The sequence below is a fragment of the Pipistrellus hanaki genome (genome assembly GCF_964339955.1).
Source record: "Pipistrellus hanaki genome assembly, chromosome: 3".
NCBI classification, from domain to species: Eukaryota; Metazoa; Chordata; class Mammalia; order Chiroptera; family Vespertilionidae; genus Pipistrellus; species Pipistrellus hanaki.
The window spans coordinates 38,890,228-38,908,072 of NC_140505.1; the positions used below are offsets into that span (position 1 = coordinate 38,890,228).

At 34.1% G+C, this 17,845-nt stretch overlaps 1 protein-coding gene across 1 annotated transcript in view; it reads left to right on the forward strand.

Annotated features, from left to right (window-relative positions):
• UGGT2 (UDP-glucose glycoprotein glucosyltransferase 2) overlaps positions 1-17,845 on the forward strand; it is a 133,215-nt gene that overhangs the window by 17,068 nt on the left and 98,302 nt on the right. Inside the window, exons 6-9 of the mRNA XM_084876711.1 lie at positions 2,488-2,584; positions 9,452-9,524; positions 11,912-12,012; positions 16,321-16,420. Of these exons, the coding sequence (XP_084732837.1) occupies positions 2,488-2,584; positions 9,452-9,524; positions 11,912-12,012; positions 16,321-16,420 (371 nt within the window). The remainder of the gene's footprint in view (positions 1-2,487; positions 2,585-9,451; positions 9,525-11,911; positions 12,013-16,320; positions 16,421-17,845) is intronic.

Here is a 17,845-nt window from a genome sequence, read left to right on the forward strand (position 1 = left end):
TTGCCAATTATAAGGGAAACAAATTCTGGAAATGCAATGTACAGCATGGTGACTATAGTTAACAATAATGTATTATATATTGGAAAGTTGCTAAGAGAATAGATCTTAAAAGTCTCATCACAAGAATAAACAACCGTATGTGGGGTATGGATGTTAACTAAACTTAATGTGATCATTTCATAATATACATATACATAGATCAAAACATTATGTTGTATAACTTATTATACATAGTGTTATATGTCAATTATATCAAAATAGGAATGAAAGTTGGAGATTGAAAAAGATAAACATATATATCTTTTTAAAACAATGTCTCCCAAGGGATTCTAATATGGCCCCAGAAGGTATGCTCATCTATTGAGAATCAGTGTCCCTACTTATTCTTTGAAGAATATGACTATTAAATATACTTCTGCAAAATCATACTGGCTACTTTATCATACTGAAACTCTCTGGGCACTTTGTAACATCAAATTATAGCCTTCTATTTAATGACTGAAATATTGTATAATCAAAATAGTTATATTGTCAGTCTAATCAACATGTAATCTTAATAAAAATAGACTTATTTATGATACTTTTTGAACAGATACATTTTTGTGTGGAAAGAAGAAATAGAATACAGATTTTTTTCACTAGTTAATTTAGCCTTTGAGCATTTTGGGTTTGCAAATCTGAATTTATTAAACTATAATTCAAATTTTTATATTAATACATTTTCATATGGAGAAAGTAAATATAGATTTAATAAACATTTATCTTTATAACTGAGGAACTAATAATACCCCAGAACTTATAATGGAAATTGGTTATGTGAAATTATATTTCTTTTATAAACTATAAGAAAATATGTAGACTTAGAGCTTTGGTTCACTTAGCCACCAACTGATTGTCTTTGTGGGTGGATAGTCACAATGTATTTTTAAATTGAGCTGTATAAAATTGAAAAGACTTCCAAAGGTTTTCAACTTTGTCAGATTACTATAATTATAAACAACCTAGTTTTCTTATGCTATCTTTCATTATAGCATATGCCTGAAAAATTAACAAATTAAATTTTAGTGTGGGCAGCAGTATTAGATACTTGTCTGCATATCTGAAGCTAATTCTTACATCCTCTTATTTGGAAATAGAACAGTCCAGGAATAGTTACTCTGGTGATGTATTTACTATTTTTTAAAACTGGGGAAGAACTTTATAGGGGAAAGAAGAGAATGAAAAGAATAATATGCTTGTAAGATTCTCCTTCCTTCCAATTTCTGCCTCTTCCTCTGTCATTTTTAGGGTTGCAAAATTACCCCTATGCAAACCTGAATTAAGCAAAGACACAGAACATTTTCAAGGAACTTTATGAGTGCTAGGTTAAACTGGTTTCCTAACCTTTAAAAGAATATGCCAAATTATAATGATTGTAGCACAACTGATAAGAATTTCAGTCCAGAAGCTATAAAGAAACTTGGACATCTTCAAAATATTATGTATATGCATTCAGCTTGCTTACCTTTAGAAAAAAGATGGTGACTTCTCTTCCTTGATAAAGTACATTTAATATTTGTCCTTAATTGGAAGGGGGAAATGGGATACCAAAATTCTGATTTTAAATTCTTCAGATAACTCAGTTTTAGGCAATTGTTACCCTTTATTGCAAGAATGGATAAAAATTTGTGCCGAAACTGGTTTGGCTCAGTGGATAGAGCATCGGCCTGCAGACTTAAAGATCCCAGGTTCGATTCTGGTCAAGGGCATGTTGTAGGCACATCCCCAGTGGGGGGTGTGCAAGAAGCAGCTGATCGATGTTTCTCTCTCATCGATGTTTCTAGCTTTCTATCCCTCTCTCTTCCTCTCTGTAAAAACTCATTAAAAATATTTTTTTTAAAATTTTTTGTGGCATTTGGTATATTTCAGTCATTGAGAAACAATGGAGAAAAATTTAATCAGGTTGTTCAAGGCACTGAGTTGTTTTGTTTTGTTTTGTTTTGTTTTGTTTTGTTTTGCTTTGTTTTTGTCTCCTTTGTCTCTACTTTCCAGTATTTGCTTTTGGCAACACTCTAGTTGTTCTACATCTAGAAAACTAGCAAATGAATGCCACTTGCTGATTTAGCAAATCTCCTGTGGTTCCTCAAAACAGTACAGTTTTATTGACACTTGATTGTATTAGATGCTTGTTAATTAACTCATTGGGGAGAGAGGAAGGTACTAGGGTAAAATAAGAAAATATAAGATACTTTCATCATAAAAGAGAAATTAAAACAGTATAGTCATGACAAAACTTTTAAAAACTAAAAAAGACGTCATCAGCCAAATATTTGTACCTTGATAGACTGTCTAGAGAGAGTGTAAATATCCCCCAAGTAATTTTTACAGAGATTTAAATATGTTTATTAGTAATTTACTCTAATATGCTAAAACACAGTTATACTGAAATGAAAACAAGATATTAGAGTATTTTCTCTCTTTTTTTTTTAAATCAACATGTTTGAACAGAAACCAAGCTCACGGAAAATGTACTTATCTGGATATGGTGTGGAATTAGCAATTAAGAGTACAGAATACAAAACACTGGATGATACTCAAGTTAAAAGTAAGTTTTATCTCTGAATTTGAGTAGAATGAAAATTTGGAGGCTTATATCCTTTTACTTTTAAAAATTTTCATGACTAAAATTCTACTTGTGTTAAAAGAGGCTATTGATGGGTGACATATTTTTCTTGAGTTTGGAGTTTTGCTTATATCCAATGGCTTACCAACCATTTTTAGAAACATATTTTAAAATGATAATACAAGGCACACTGAGGCATTAGACAAAAATGCTTATGGTTTCATGTGACTGGCCTAGAAGCTCTGACTGGCCTAATGTGCCCAGCCACCCACCAGGGTGTGAATGAGGGGGCTAAGATATCAAAGGATATCAATAGCTCAGTAAATCTGAAACTCATCAGTAACTCATTTACCTTAGGAATGTTTGTCTGACGTATTCTAAATAATAGAAGCCTAATATGTAAATTGCCATCTTGATCAGGAGTTCGACTGCTCACTATGAAATGTGCTGACCACCAGGTGACAGCATGGACATGGTGGGCATTGGCAATGTACTGTGACCACTCGCTACCTGGGGGCAGGGGTGACGGGGATGAAGATGTGGGGTGTGCGCCGAGCTCACTCTCACTCCTGCTACCCATTCTTGCCATGGCTTGTGCACTGAGGAAGCCCCCATGTTCAGGTGCTAGGCACCTGTGAGGAGCCCACCATATACCCGTGTGGCCTCTTTCAGGTGAACTGGACCCTAGCCATCAGAACCTCAGGGGTTGATTCGGCTCCCTATGGGTTCATGCAGGAGCTGGTGTGCAAGGCCAGCCAGGAGAGAACGCACTGCCTTCCTGGCTTCCATGCAGCGCCGCTGGGTGACCCAGAGGCCCACGCTGCACTTCAACCCACAGCGTCTGGCTGCATTCACATCTCCACGTGGGGACTCAGGCACCATGACTTAGGCGAAGGGGGGTGCGTGGAGACCCAGGGGCCCTGGTGCTGCTCAGGGCTCAGAGGTCAGCTGGGACCTGCCCTTCCATGCCATATTCTCATGCTTCAATCGCCAGCCAGGCCTAGGGACCGCACTAGTGCACAAATTTCATGCACCAGGCCTCTAGTTTTATTTATAAAGAAGTTAGATTGATGGAGTTTTTTATTTTCTTTCATGAAGTGGTGTGGGAGATATTTGTTTAGATGAAGTAGCTTGGTTAGATTTTTGATCTACAAATTAATCTGCTTGTATTCCTGGGTACTAAATGAATGCTCTAGACAAAAGACTCTGGAGATCAAAGAAAAACTAAAGAAGTTTCATATACTTAATGAAAATCTTTTATTACTTCATCAGAAATTTATATCTTATTCTTGGTTAAGAGTTTTAAATTATTTTATATGCTCTCAGATGTGGCTTCTGCTTTAACTTTTTCTGTTCAGGATCTGGTTCAGAAAGCCCTGCCCTGATTGTAGACTTAGCTCTGGCTGCTTCTACTGAATGTGTTCCCAATAAAGATCTATATTACTGTGATTTAAGTCTTATTAAAGACTTGCTGGAAAAATATAATAGAAATAATATTCTGATTTTATACATTTCTATATGGTTACATATCTACAATGAAAGAGAAAAAATGCAAATTTACTGTACCTATGTGACACCCACAAGCCAATCAGGAGTGAGTATGCAAATTAACCCAACAAAGATGGCAGGTTGATTTGCATATGCATGTATCGAGCAGCCTGGAGCGTTCCTTACCATCCCAGCTGCTCAGGGCCTCTGAGTAGCTTGGGAAGGCAGGACCTGAGTGGAAAGAGGTGGCTTTGGGCCGGAGCGGAAAGGCAGTGCCCACAGCCAGGGAAAGAAAGGATCATTTTTGCATGAATCTTCATGCATCAGGCTTCTAGTAGTTTTATAATGCTATATAATTTAATATCTTATTTAAGTCAATTTATTTAATGCCTACCCTTTTTTAAGACATGTAACATCTACTAGTATAGTAACATAAGGCATTTTTCAACCTTTCTTTGAGCTTGTAGAATTTTCTTTAAAAAGTGAGATGATGTCAGACTGGTGTGGGTCAGTGGATTGAGCATTGTCCCATGCACCAGGAGGCAAGGTTTGATTCCTGGTCAGGGCAGATGCTGGGCTTTTGGGCTCAATCCCCAGTAGGAGGCATGCAGGAGGCAACTGATTAATGTTTCTCTCTCATCACTGTTTCTCTCTCCCTTCTGTCTCTAAAAACATACACGATAAAAACATAGATAATAATGAAAAGTGAGGTGATCACATGTATTATCTATATTATAAATTACATACTAAATTCTGTCATCACACACGCACACACACACACACACACACACACATATATATATATATATTTATACACACACAAACACACACACACAAACTCACTAGAGGCCCAGTGCACGGATTCATGCACCAATGGGGTCCCTCAGTCTGGCCTGTGGGGATTGGCCCGAAACCAACTCTTTGTCATCCCCAAAGGTGTCCCAGATTGTGAGAGGGTGCAGGCCAGGCTGAGAGACCCCATTATAGTGCACAATTGGGGCCAGGGAGGGACCACAGGAGAGCTCTAGGGCGTGTTCAGCCCATTTCACCAAGTCCTGATCAGCTGGACCAAAACAGTGGGATCATTTGCCCTCTCGTGGCCAGTGCACATCATAGCAACTGGTCAAATGGTTGAACAAATGGTCAGACACTTAGCATATTAGGCTTTTATTATATAGGATTTAGAATATATTGTCTCTCCATTCTAGTTGCCACTCATTTAATTCAGTTCTTTTTTTCCTCTGTGTACATGTATCAGCTTCTATACATGTACATAGAGGAAAAAAGAACTGTACATGTATAGCCTTCTGTACATGTATAGCCTTTTCTCTGATCTTTGGTCTTCAGTAACCTCAACCCCCAAACCTCCAAAATAGATTAGTCAGTTTAATCTCCACAGTGCTTTCAGATTGGATTTCTTGTCATGAAAATCTGACTTTGTGACTTCACTTGTTAAAATCACTTAGTGGCTCCCTGTAACCTTCCTCCTGAATTCAAGCACGGTAGCATAGCAAAGAAAGCTGTTCACACACTGGCTTCTTTCTGCCTTATCACTATCCCTCAGCCCTCTCTCATTTATATCATCTGATTCTGCAACACTAAACTATGTAGAATAACTTCATGTTCCCTGGTTACATCCATGTCTGACTCCATACAAAGCCTTTATGGTCTCTACAGAGTACTTTCATCTCTTTGCATATGCCATTCCTTTTGGTGACACCTTCCTCCTTTCTACCACCTCTTTCATTTCATCTAAGGCTTACTCATCTCTTCAGACATATGCAAGTCAGTACCTCTGAGATGGTTGCCTGTTTTCTTGTTTTGTCAGGATTATTTTTTCTTTTCTATATTCCATAGGGCATGCGCTTTCAGAAAAGTTTCACACACACTATTAAAATTGTTTATTTATCTCTCTCCTTTTCCACCAAGTGGAGTTTGTGTCTATTTCTGGGGTCTATCCCAGCAGGCATTGGGCATCATAGTAGCTAGCCAATATATTTGCTTGGTGAATGAAAAGGAGGGAAAGAAAGACTACATAAAGCACCAGAGGTTTTTTCTTTGTAGTTCTAGAGATCCAGACCTTCAAAAGAGTAAGAAAGGAGTTTACTTGATGAGCTCTGACAGACACTGTTAGAGAGCAACCCTATGCTATAAGAAGTCACAAATTCTTATAATCCCAAATGCCTTTTGTATATACCACTCACTACACTGTATATTGCAGTTATTGATAAGTAAAGAAGTGAGGGTAAGTGATAGGAATATAAAACATTACATCTTTATTTTTTGAGACCATGAGTTTTTTTCTAAAGATTTCTTGATTATTTTTAAAGGTATGAGAAATGTGCAAGAACTATATTTACCAGGGCTTGGATCTATTTCCTAAGGAGGTAAAAGATCTATACACAGAAAACTACAGGACATTGAAAAAAGAGATAGAGGAAGATGTAAACAAATGGAAGAACATACCATATTCATGGATTGGTAGAATCAACATCATTAAAATGTTCATACTACACAAAGCATTCTATAGATTTAATGCACTCCCCATTAAAATACCAATGGCATATTTTGGAGACCTAGAAAGAACTCTCCAAAAATTCATCTGGAATTAAAAAAAAAAAAAAAGACTAGATTTCAAGCTGTATTACAAAGCCACTGTTCTCAAAACAGCCTGGTACTAGCACAATAACAGACATTTAGACCAATGGAATAGAATAGAGAACCCAGACATCTACCCAAACCACTATGCTCAATTAATATTTGACAAAGGAGGCATAAACATACAATGGAGTCTAGACAGTTTCTTTAATAAATGGTGTTGTGAAAATTGGGCAGATACATGCAAAAAAATGAAACTAGACCACCAACTTACACCATACACAAAAATAAACTCAAAATGGCTAAAGGACTTAAACATAAAATAGGAAACCATAAAAATGCTAGAGGAATCCACAGGCAGAAAAATCTTAGACATATGCCAAAGCAATTCCTTCACCAATACCGCTCCTAGGGCAATAGAAGCTAAAGAGAAAATAGACAAATGGAATTACATCAAAATAAAAAGCTTTTGTACAGCAAAAGAAACTATTAACAAAACAAAAAGAAAGCCCACTGCATGGGAGAACATATTTGCAAACGTTATCACTGATAAAAGGTTTAATCTCCAACATCTACAGGGAACTTAACTTATTAAAAGGAAGATAAATGATCCAATAAAAAAATGGGTAATGAACCTAAATATAATCTTTTTTAAAGAAGACAGAAGGAAGTCCAAGAGACATATGAAAACATGCTCAAAGTCACTAATTACCTGAGAGATGCAAAGCAAAACGACAATGCGGTACTATCTCACACCTGTCAGAATGGCAATCATCACCAAATCAACATACCACAAGTGCTGGCAAGGATGCAGAGAAAAAGGAACCCTTGGGCACTGCTGGTGGGAATGTAGACTGGTGCAGCCACTGTGGAGAACGGTATGGAGTTTCCTAAAAAAAAAAATTAAAAAAACCCCTGAAAATGGAACTCCCATTTGACCCAGTAATCCCACTTCTAGAAATATATCCCAAGAAATCAGAAACACCAATAAGAAAGGATATATGCACTTCTATGTTCATAGCAGCACAATTCACCATAGCTAAGATTTGAAAACAGTCTATGGTAAATGCCCATCAGCAAATGAGTGGATTAGAAAACTATGGTATATCTATACAATGGAACACTATGTTGCTGTTAAAAAAGGAATTCTTACCATTTGCAGCAGCATGGATGGACCTGGAGAGCATTGTGTTAAGTGAAATAAACCAGGCAATGCTAGAAAAATACCACATGATCAGAGCATTGTGTTAAGTGAAATAAACCAGGCAATGCTAGAAAAATACCACATGATCTCACTCATTTATGAAAATAAAGAACATAACTGATGAACACAAAGATAGACACAGAGGCAGTAAAGCACCAAACAGACTGTCAAATTACAGCGGGAAGGCCAGGGAGAGTTGAGGAATGGGGGAAAGAGATCAACCAAAAGACTTGTATGCATGCATATAAGCACAACCAATGGACACAAGACACTGCCCCCCCCAAAGTGGGGGGTGTTGAGGGCATGTGACAGTGGGTAAGGGAGGCTGGGGGGAAGTCAATGGGGGAAAAAGGAGATATATGTACTATTATATGTAATATTTTAAACAAAATAAAATTAATAATTAAAAAAAAAAACACCCCATCAGAGCAACAATAAAGTGGAAAGAATTTTAAAAATGAGGATAATTTAAGAGACCTTTGGTACAACATGAAGCATAACATTTGCATTATAGAGGTACCAGAAGAAGAAGAAAGAGAGCAAGGCATCAAAAACCTATAGAAATAATGGCTGAAAACTTCTCTAAACTGGTGAAGGAAAAAGACACAAATCCAGGAAGCTCAGGGAGTCCCAAACAAGATGGACCCAAGGAGGCCCACACCAAGACACATAATAATTAAAATAACAAAAATTAAAGATAAAGAATCTGAAAACCAGCATGGAAGGACCTGTAGAGTATTATGTAAGTGAAATAAGCCAGCCAGAGAAAAGACAGTACTGTATGATTTCACTTATATGTGGAATCTAATGAACAAAAGAAACAACAAATAAAATAGAAACAGACTCACAGATAACAGAGAACAGGGTGATAGATGTCAGAGGGGAGGGGTTTGGGGCTATGTGAAAAAGATGAAGGGATTAAGCAAAAATCTTAGTTGTGGAATCTAATGAGCAAAAACTCGTGAACAAAATATAAATAGAGGCATGGATGCATGAACAGACTGAGAGTTGAGAGGCTGGATGAAAGAAGGTGAAGAGATGAAGGGGAGAAGAGTTGGGAGGCTGGATGAAAGAAGGTGAAGAGATGAAGCAAAAAATCATATACTGTATAACACATATACACAGACCATAGTGTGATGATAGCCAGAGGGGAAGAGGGTGGGAGTAGGTGGAGTGGGCAATGTAGTGATAAATGGAGACAGAAAGAAACTGCCTTGGGGGATGGGAACAGGATACAGTGTGCAGATGAGGTTTTGTTGAATTGTACGTTTGAAACCTGTATGGTTTTTTATTTTATTTTCTAAACTTGCATGGTCTTGTGAACCAATGTCACCCCAATAAATTCTATTTAAAAACAATAAATAAATAAAAAGAGAGTGCACAATCAGGAATGCAAGCATGTGCATGTGCAGGTATCATTAAGCTGATCCATAAAGGAAACACAAAGTAAACCAGATGGTCACTCAGTTTTATTTAGAAGTCTCCTGATATGTGATTACATACTGTTTTCCCATTCTGAAAATGTTATTATTTTATTTTGGTTTGTTTCCCAATTATAGCTGTGACTAATACCACCGTAGAAGGTGAGATTGAAACAAATGAAGTTCAAGGATTTTTCTTTGGGAAACTCAAGTAAGTCTGAAATGAAATAAAATTATATTAATATACTCTTACATGTGCTTTTTATGGGAATTAATTAAATATGCTCTGTTGGCTTATGTTTCACATTTTAAAGATACACTTATAATTGTTTTTATTATAAAAGTAATTACAGTTAATACAGAAAAGCACAAAATTGAAAAGTAATCACTAATTCAACAGTGTAAGTATAATTAGACAATAGGAATTGAAAATGATTGAAGTTATCTCTGGCAAAAAATCTAAATCAAAATTTACAGAATATTTTATATGTATAATAGACTACAAAAACCATGGTTAATATTTAGCATGAGCCCTAGCCAGTTTGGCTCAGTAAATAGAGCATCGATCGACCTGGGGGTCCCAGGTTCAATTCTGGTCAAGGGAACGTACCTTGGTTGCAAGTTCTCCCCCAGCCCAGGTCTTGGTCAGGACTCATGCAGGTGGCAACTTATCGATGTGTTTCTCTCACATTGATATTTCTCTGTGTCTTTCCCTCTCCCTGCCAATCTCTTTAAAAACCAATGGAAAAATATCCTCAGGTGAGGATTTAAAATATATAGGGAATCCAGATATCCACCCAAACCACTAAGCTCAATTAATATTTGACAAAGAAGGCATGAAAATATATATATTTAGCATGGGAAAAAACATAATTTTTACTCCTGAAAAGAAGAGAAAATAATTTATTCCCCTAAATTTCAGTGCTGCAGATTCCCATATTAAAAATCTTTTAATGTCTCATCTTAATCTCATATCCATGTTTAAGTAAACTTTGAACAATTAAAGTTGTGTCCCCCTTTTTTCCTTGCATTACTGATTGAGGACAAGGAATAGAATGGTGAGTACTCTCTGAATATTCATGAATGGGGATCATTGTAGCTTTATATTTTCTCCTATTTACAAGAAGGGAAAGTTTATGATTCCAATATAAAGGCAAAATTAATGAAAACAAAATAACTGATTTTATTAATATCTTTAGTTCATGTTTAACATTACCTAAAGGACACTTAGGACACTTATCTACTCTGGTGAGTAGATAACCATATAGAGTGAGGGGAACATTTTTGGAGACTATGCTAATTTATACAGATGACTGAGTTACAGCTCTAAACTGTATTGGCCAAGCGGTATACTAGTGGCCTTAAAAATACAGTTATATAAAAAAAAAAAAAAATTTTATTTCATTTTCAGCTGTGTCTCAGCATCTTAGAATCCATAGTTTTGTTCTTTTTTAAACATACTTTTTTATGGGAATAAATTGTGTGCATCCTCCAAAAAGCCTTTGGAATCCTGGGATATTATTATAATTTTTTAAGAGGTATCCTAAAAGTTAGTTCTTATACTATTACTCAATTGATTTAGGGAAAAATATTTTTTTCTTTAAGGTATTGTATGAATAATGTATTTTGACCTGAATTACATAAATAAATTTAGCAGTGAAAATTAATGATTATGATTAAATATGAAAAACAGTATCTCTGATAAACTTAATATTACTCCATTAATTAAAATTTTGAGAAATGAGGGGTTAATGTAATTTGTAGTGAATTTTTCTGGAATTTTGTTCCTTTTTTATTCTGAGACCAGTCATAGTCAGTCTTGATTCATTTTCAATATGTGGTCCTACATTTTAATCAAATTGCAAGATATTGACACTGTAGTATATTTATTTGTTGTTATCTATAAGATTAATGCATTTCTGTATATATGTTCTGTATATTTATTTTCATTTCACTTTTTAATATCTTCATTTCTCTTTACTCCTGAAATTATCTATGTTATAAATTGTGATGGTAGCTAAAGTATTTTTTTAAAAGGAATTCTATTTAAATTTAAAATGGCACCATGTCTTGATTTCATGAGAGTTGGAAGATTATATTTTAGATTGTAAGTATAGTAAAATTTGTCATTCTACTACATTATTATTTAGCATTCTCTAAAAGATACTTAGATGTGTTTAATATTAGGCAAAATTATGTTATATTTTTTATACATTTTATACATGGAACTTTTCAGAAATAGTGTAAGCTCTAAGATTGTATAGGGAGCATTTATGTTTTTCCTTATAAAATATTTTTATTTTAAACTATAAAATCAATACTTTTAATTTATAAAATGTTAAAATAAAATTATATAACATAAAAACTAATAATTCAGCCCTCACCCTTAAGATCCTTTTAGGTAATGTTAGCATGTTAACAATTGAGAGTTAACATGAGAGTTAAGTTCTGTGTATATAGTTGCATCATGATTTATTCTTTTAATGATGAACTATTAGTTTGTAACTAATTTGTAAGAGTTAATTTCAAAAGCTTACTGCTTAAATAGTGACTTATAGTAGGTGATGATAATTAACATTACTTACTACTTTAATGCAGAGAAAGATACTCAGATCTCAGAGATAATCTGACAGCATTCCAGAAATACCTGATTGAGAGTAGCAAAGAAATGATGCCTTTGAAAGTCTGGGAATTACAAGGTATAGTATTCTACTTTAACATAGCAGTTTGTTAACTGATCTATGTTTTATTAAATAAGCTTTTATATAACATGATGAAATAAATTATTTTATAGAAAATAATTATTATTATGATGTAAATAATATAAATTATTGCTTCTTGTGAAAATAAATATTTAATAAAAATGTTATCCATCAAGCAAATTACATTTTTTATGTCTTTAAATTTTATGACTTTAAATTATATGAAGTATAGATATTTGATATTATCTAATCATTTTTAAAATGTACACTGATGTATTTATATTCAGTCACATTTCATGGAATCCATAATATTGATTAAAACTCCTAACAGGTCAGGAGAAATCATATCTAATCCTTAGTTTTCTTCTATTTAAAATTTGGATCTTAATAAACTTGACTATTGCATGTTTTATTATTCGCTTGGAACAGCTTCTGTACTGGCATCCCATAAGCAGATATTTTATGGCCAAAATTTAGTTTGGATTGAACAATAACTCCTTTTAGCTTGTACTTATTTATTATTTGTAATTTTTAGTAGGTCATGGGGCTGTGTTTTTCTGTGTGATTCATAACTTTCATCACATCTCTCATCAACTTTTATTTATTTTTATTTATTTATTTGTTTGTTTGTTTAATATTGCATATAATTTGTTTTTTGATATCATCATTTTTTTAATTGATTATGGTCTCACATAATTGTTATTCCCCCATTCCCATCCCAAACCCCTCCCTAGATATGCCCCACACCTACCCCCGTTGTCCATGGCCACTGGCTAGGTCCATATGTATGCACACAAGTCCTCTCTTCCCCTTACCCCCGTCCTCCCTTACTTTCCCTCTGAGGTTTGAGAGTCTGATCGCTGGTTCTCTTTCTCTGGGTCTGTTTATATTGTTCATTATTTCCTCTAGATGTGTGAGATCATGTGATCCAAGAAATACCCTTGTAAGAACCTAAACTGCAACAAGCCATAATGGCTATGCTGAGAGGCAAATGAATCAGTCTGTAGTGAGTTCCTTTCTGGGCCAACAGTTCTTTTGAGTCCCAATTTCAATACTAGATAGTTCCTTATGTGTACATATCAGCCATGATATTTCAGATCTGGTTGGTGGACAAATGGTGGTAATGCACGTCCGCCCGTCTCTGGTTTAGTCCTGGGCATCCTTCAGACATAACTGACACAACCCATTTAAAGTATATCATTCAATGGATTTTAGTATATTTTCAGAATTTTTAACTGTCACCACAGTTAATTTAGAGTATTTTCATCACTCCAAAGAGAAAGTAATGTACATGTTAACAGTCACTCTTATTTCTCCCAATTCCTCCAGCTGTAGGTAATCCCCAGTCTACTTTCTTTTCCTTCAAAATGTACTCCCAAGGGATCCAAATTTTAGAAATATAACTGACAGAGTGCTTCTGAAGGCTTTGTAAGCAGAGAATACACATAGTCAGCTAACTTTTAATTAACCTTCATAGTCTCTGTGTAAGGGATTTGAATGGACTAGAAACAAAAAACCTAATTAAGACATCACTGAAGTAGTGTAATAGGGGGTTGAACCATGACTATGGTAGAGAAATCAAAAGGAGAGCTGGATTTGGCAAATATTTAGGAGATAAAAGGAGTTTAAAATGGCATATTTCCAGCTTTGAGAGAATATAAAACCTGGAAGCATGTGTGTTGAATATAGGGCCCAGAAATAATGAGACTGGCATTACAATGATTGACTTAAGAGTGACATATCCAGATGACAAGGGCTAGTTGTGGGGTGAATATAAAGTCCTTAAGCAAATAGGAGAGGATTTTAAAAGTTGAAAATCATAGCATCAAGTTGTTTAAAAGGAGGGTTGCTAACTGAAAGTGGAGCCTGACCAAATCAGTGCACAAGGAAGGGGCTGTTGTGCTCATCTCCGTGTGGACAGTGGGTCCCATGAGGAAGACATGGCGGGAGGATGAGAATGGAAAAGTACATTATAAGCTAAGGAAACACATGTTCAAGAAAGAGAGTGATCAATACCTTTCCTTTTTCTTTCTTTTTTATTTTTAATTGATTTAACACAATTTATTGAGTGTCTGCTAGGTTTCAGCCATGTCCCTACATCCATGGTTTCACAATTTTGAGCTGAGATCTACATAGTAGTAAATATACTTTACATTGAGACTCATACACAAGTGTATAATGCCTGAATACATAAGAATTCTCAAAACAAACAAAAAAAATCTTCAGCATACAGTATGTATGTTTACTACAGTTTATCTACTCCAACAGAACTTTCTTTTATTCTACCATATTTCATTGGAAAAAAAAACCTTCACATTATTCATTAACCTGATTTCACTGTTAACTCATGGGATTTAGCTAACATTTTGAAAAATATTAAATTCTGAAGATAAAATGAAGAGTTAAAAAAGATAACCATGTGTCCTTCAAAGGATCTTAGATAAACAGAAATAATTTCATAAACCAATATAGAAAGTACCATTTTAAGTGCTGCTAAGTAAAAATACATAGATTATGAAGGGTATATGCCAAGAAGATCTGAATTGGTGAAGTGGGAGTAGGGAAGAGGGAACAGAGAGGGGAGGTTTCTTCAGAGTGTTGATTGAATTGAAATTTGAGGATGGTTTGGAATAAATTTGAGGGTGGGTTATTTAGAGAAATTATTTAAAAATCTTTGTGAGATGTTGGATATGGAATGGCAGGGAGAAGGAGATATCAAGAACAACAGCTATATCCATGGTTTGCCCAACTGGAGGGACAATTTTGTGGTGATATTTGCTGAACACTAAAGAGTATCAGGTTTTTGCAAAGATGAAGCGGGACTAACAATTTCAACATGCTCCTGTTGAAGTTTCCAAATGGTAAAACGAAGAAGGCATTTAAAATAGGATCTAGGTTTTAGAGTCAAAATGTAGACCTGAAGTAGCAATTTATGAATCATCTAGGTATGAAACAATTTAGACAAAAGCAAAAAGGGTAATAGAATCTGTTATTTAATTTCTTGTTATTTGCACTCTGATTTCATAAGTGAATTTTCAGGGGCTTTCAAATAAATTACATTAGAAAATTGGTCATGTGAAAGGGAAGTACACTCATGTTAAAATAAGTTTTAGAAGACTAGTTGTGCTGTCAACCTGAGTAAAAGATAGTTGTCCATGGTCATAGTAATTAATGATGGTGATTAATGATGATAAAAATATTAGCCAATACTATGTGTTTAGTACAGTAACAGGCTCTATATATGCATTATCCTAATTTTTTAAAATTCATGTAATATAGATATCTCACTCTCCCAGATGAGGAAATTTCAAGACATGGACACACAAAATAATTAAGCACATATGAAAAATACCTAAAACAAGCAGGTCTCTCTCATTTTAGAGCCTAAATTCTTCCTTTACCACTATATTGTACTATTTTTTAATATAACATCATGCAGCCAAATGCTGTTAGGCAACATCTTTGATCATATATTTATCTCAAAAGAAGTTGTTATATCAATCATATAAGTAATGACTCTTAAGATTTCTCACAAAAAAACATATATTCCTAAATGTCTGCACACCAGTTAAAAATTATGTTGCTTATAAATGCCTTTAATAGTAATAGAATAATAAGAGACATAACATAAAGGGTCTTATTTATTTTATTGTTCATTCATTCATCAGTATTTGTGGAGCACTTACTTATATATGAGGTACATTTTTTGTGTGAAAATATTTTAAGTTCTACTTTGTTTCTGGCATATTGAAGACTGCCTATAGTAAGCCACAAACATTTTTCATTTCTTAGAACTGTCAGTTCAAGTACAATAATGCTAAGTTTAGGATTTTATTTTTATTGTGTAAAAGTAGAACAATACTGAAAGAGTATTTACTGAGTTAAACACATTGGGTCCTACTAAAAGTTCTTTTCAGAATTGGTTCTTTAAACTTTTCTTCTTATCTTTCTTTTTTATCAAAGCCTTTCCTTGCCTATTTAACCTAAATTTAGAAAAAATAGCTTTGCATCCACATTACTTTTTATGTATCTCTTTTTGAAGTTATACTATAATTTGTGGAAAACAAATATTAAGTGATAATTATTGATTTATAAATGTGTAAAGTTTACCTTAGTAGGAATAGGTGATACCTTTCCACTTAAAACTTTTGAAAAATGTTAAATATAAGGGTACCTTCATGTCTATATAAGAATATATGGCCAGAAGGATTGAATAAATCACTTATATTACATGGAAATGTCTATGAAGGTGTGGCATTATGCTAGAATTTTTAATGTGTGTGTGTGTTTTTCCCCCCCTTCTAGGTCTTAGTTTTCAAGCAGCTTCTCAAATAATGGCCACTCCAGTTTATGATTCCTTAAAGTTAATGAAAGACATTTCACAGAACTTCCCCATAAAAGCCAGGTATAGTAAAGTTTATTAGTTTGATTATGATCAGAATTATTTCTATTATGTAAAATTTATTAAAATAGCTGGTTTCATTTAACATAATGATGTCAATTAATTCTAGTATAAATAGTGTTTCGGAAATCAGGATCTTTCTGTGTTATGTATGTTGTTTTTTACTGGAGCAGAATATTGGCTTCTATATGCATGTGTGTATGTACTGCAAAATAGAACTCTTGAATTAGAGGCAAATGGAAAGGAAAAAATAATTCATTAAACATACATATATTTAAATAAAACAGTGAGGCATGACAATCCAAGAAAAAGTTTGTTTAAGCAGTAAATAAAAAGAGAATTTTTTTCTGTTCACCATGGAGGATGTTGAAAAGTATTATTCTTAATAAATCTATGCCCAATGTGTAGCCAAATCTTCTTGCCGTTTCAGATTTCAAATAAGTAGTAAGGTCTTAATTGTATGGAATAGCTTATGGAATACTTTTTGCCAATAGGATATCTAATTGAACTGCTTTCGGAAATAATACTGGTACATTTTACACATCTTTCGGTTCAGTAGATAATACATTGGCATATCTAAAGGTAACAATACAGATAATTCAGGTTTCCAGGTATTGTAAGGATTGACAAAATCACAGGACATTGATGCATTTGTATTTGGATCTGGAATGACAGAATATAAAATTACAGGCATCCAATAAAATACAAAGTAAATTAGCTTATATTGAATGCATATAACATGTGACAAGTGAAACTATAGTGTTTTGTTGAGAGGAATCCTTGGGCTCTCAGCATCCCTTCTTAAGCAGTGAATGCTTGCTAGGCTTCTATTTGTCTTCAACACTTTTGTACATTTGTCCACAATAAAATTTACTGAATGTTATCTAGATATTCTTTGCCTTGGTAAGATAAATAAAGAGTACATTGTTGGCCACGAGATACCAAGAACCTTTTCATGATACCCTGAAAATACACAGGTTTGTCACTTTTTTTATGTATTGAGAATGAATATATTGATATGATTCTTTCAATTTTAAACAGTCAAAAATTTGAGAAGTCAGTATTATGAAACATAAATTATGTATGTATATATAACTATGATGTTTAGCCACATTGCTGCTAATTAAGAGTAGCTTTTGAAATTACTCAATTAAATACAAATAAAGTTAAATTTTAGTTTTAAGAAGACAGTTGGTTTGCTTTTGGACAGTAAGTTAGTACCCTGTTTCCCCAAATATAAGACAGTGTCTTATATTAATTTTTGCTCCCAAAGATGCGCTAGCTCTTATTTTCAGGGGATGTCTTATTTTTCCATGAAGAAGAATACGGTACACATTTATTGTTAAATGAAAATAAAGGAAATTTATTACCTGTAAACGGTACGGTAGTACGGTAGTTGTCAACACAAACCAGACAAACTGTGAATCC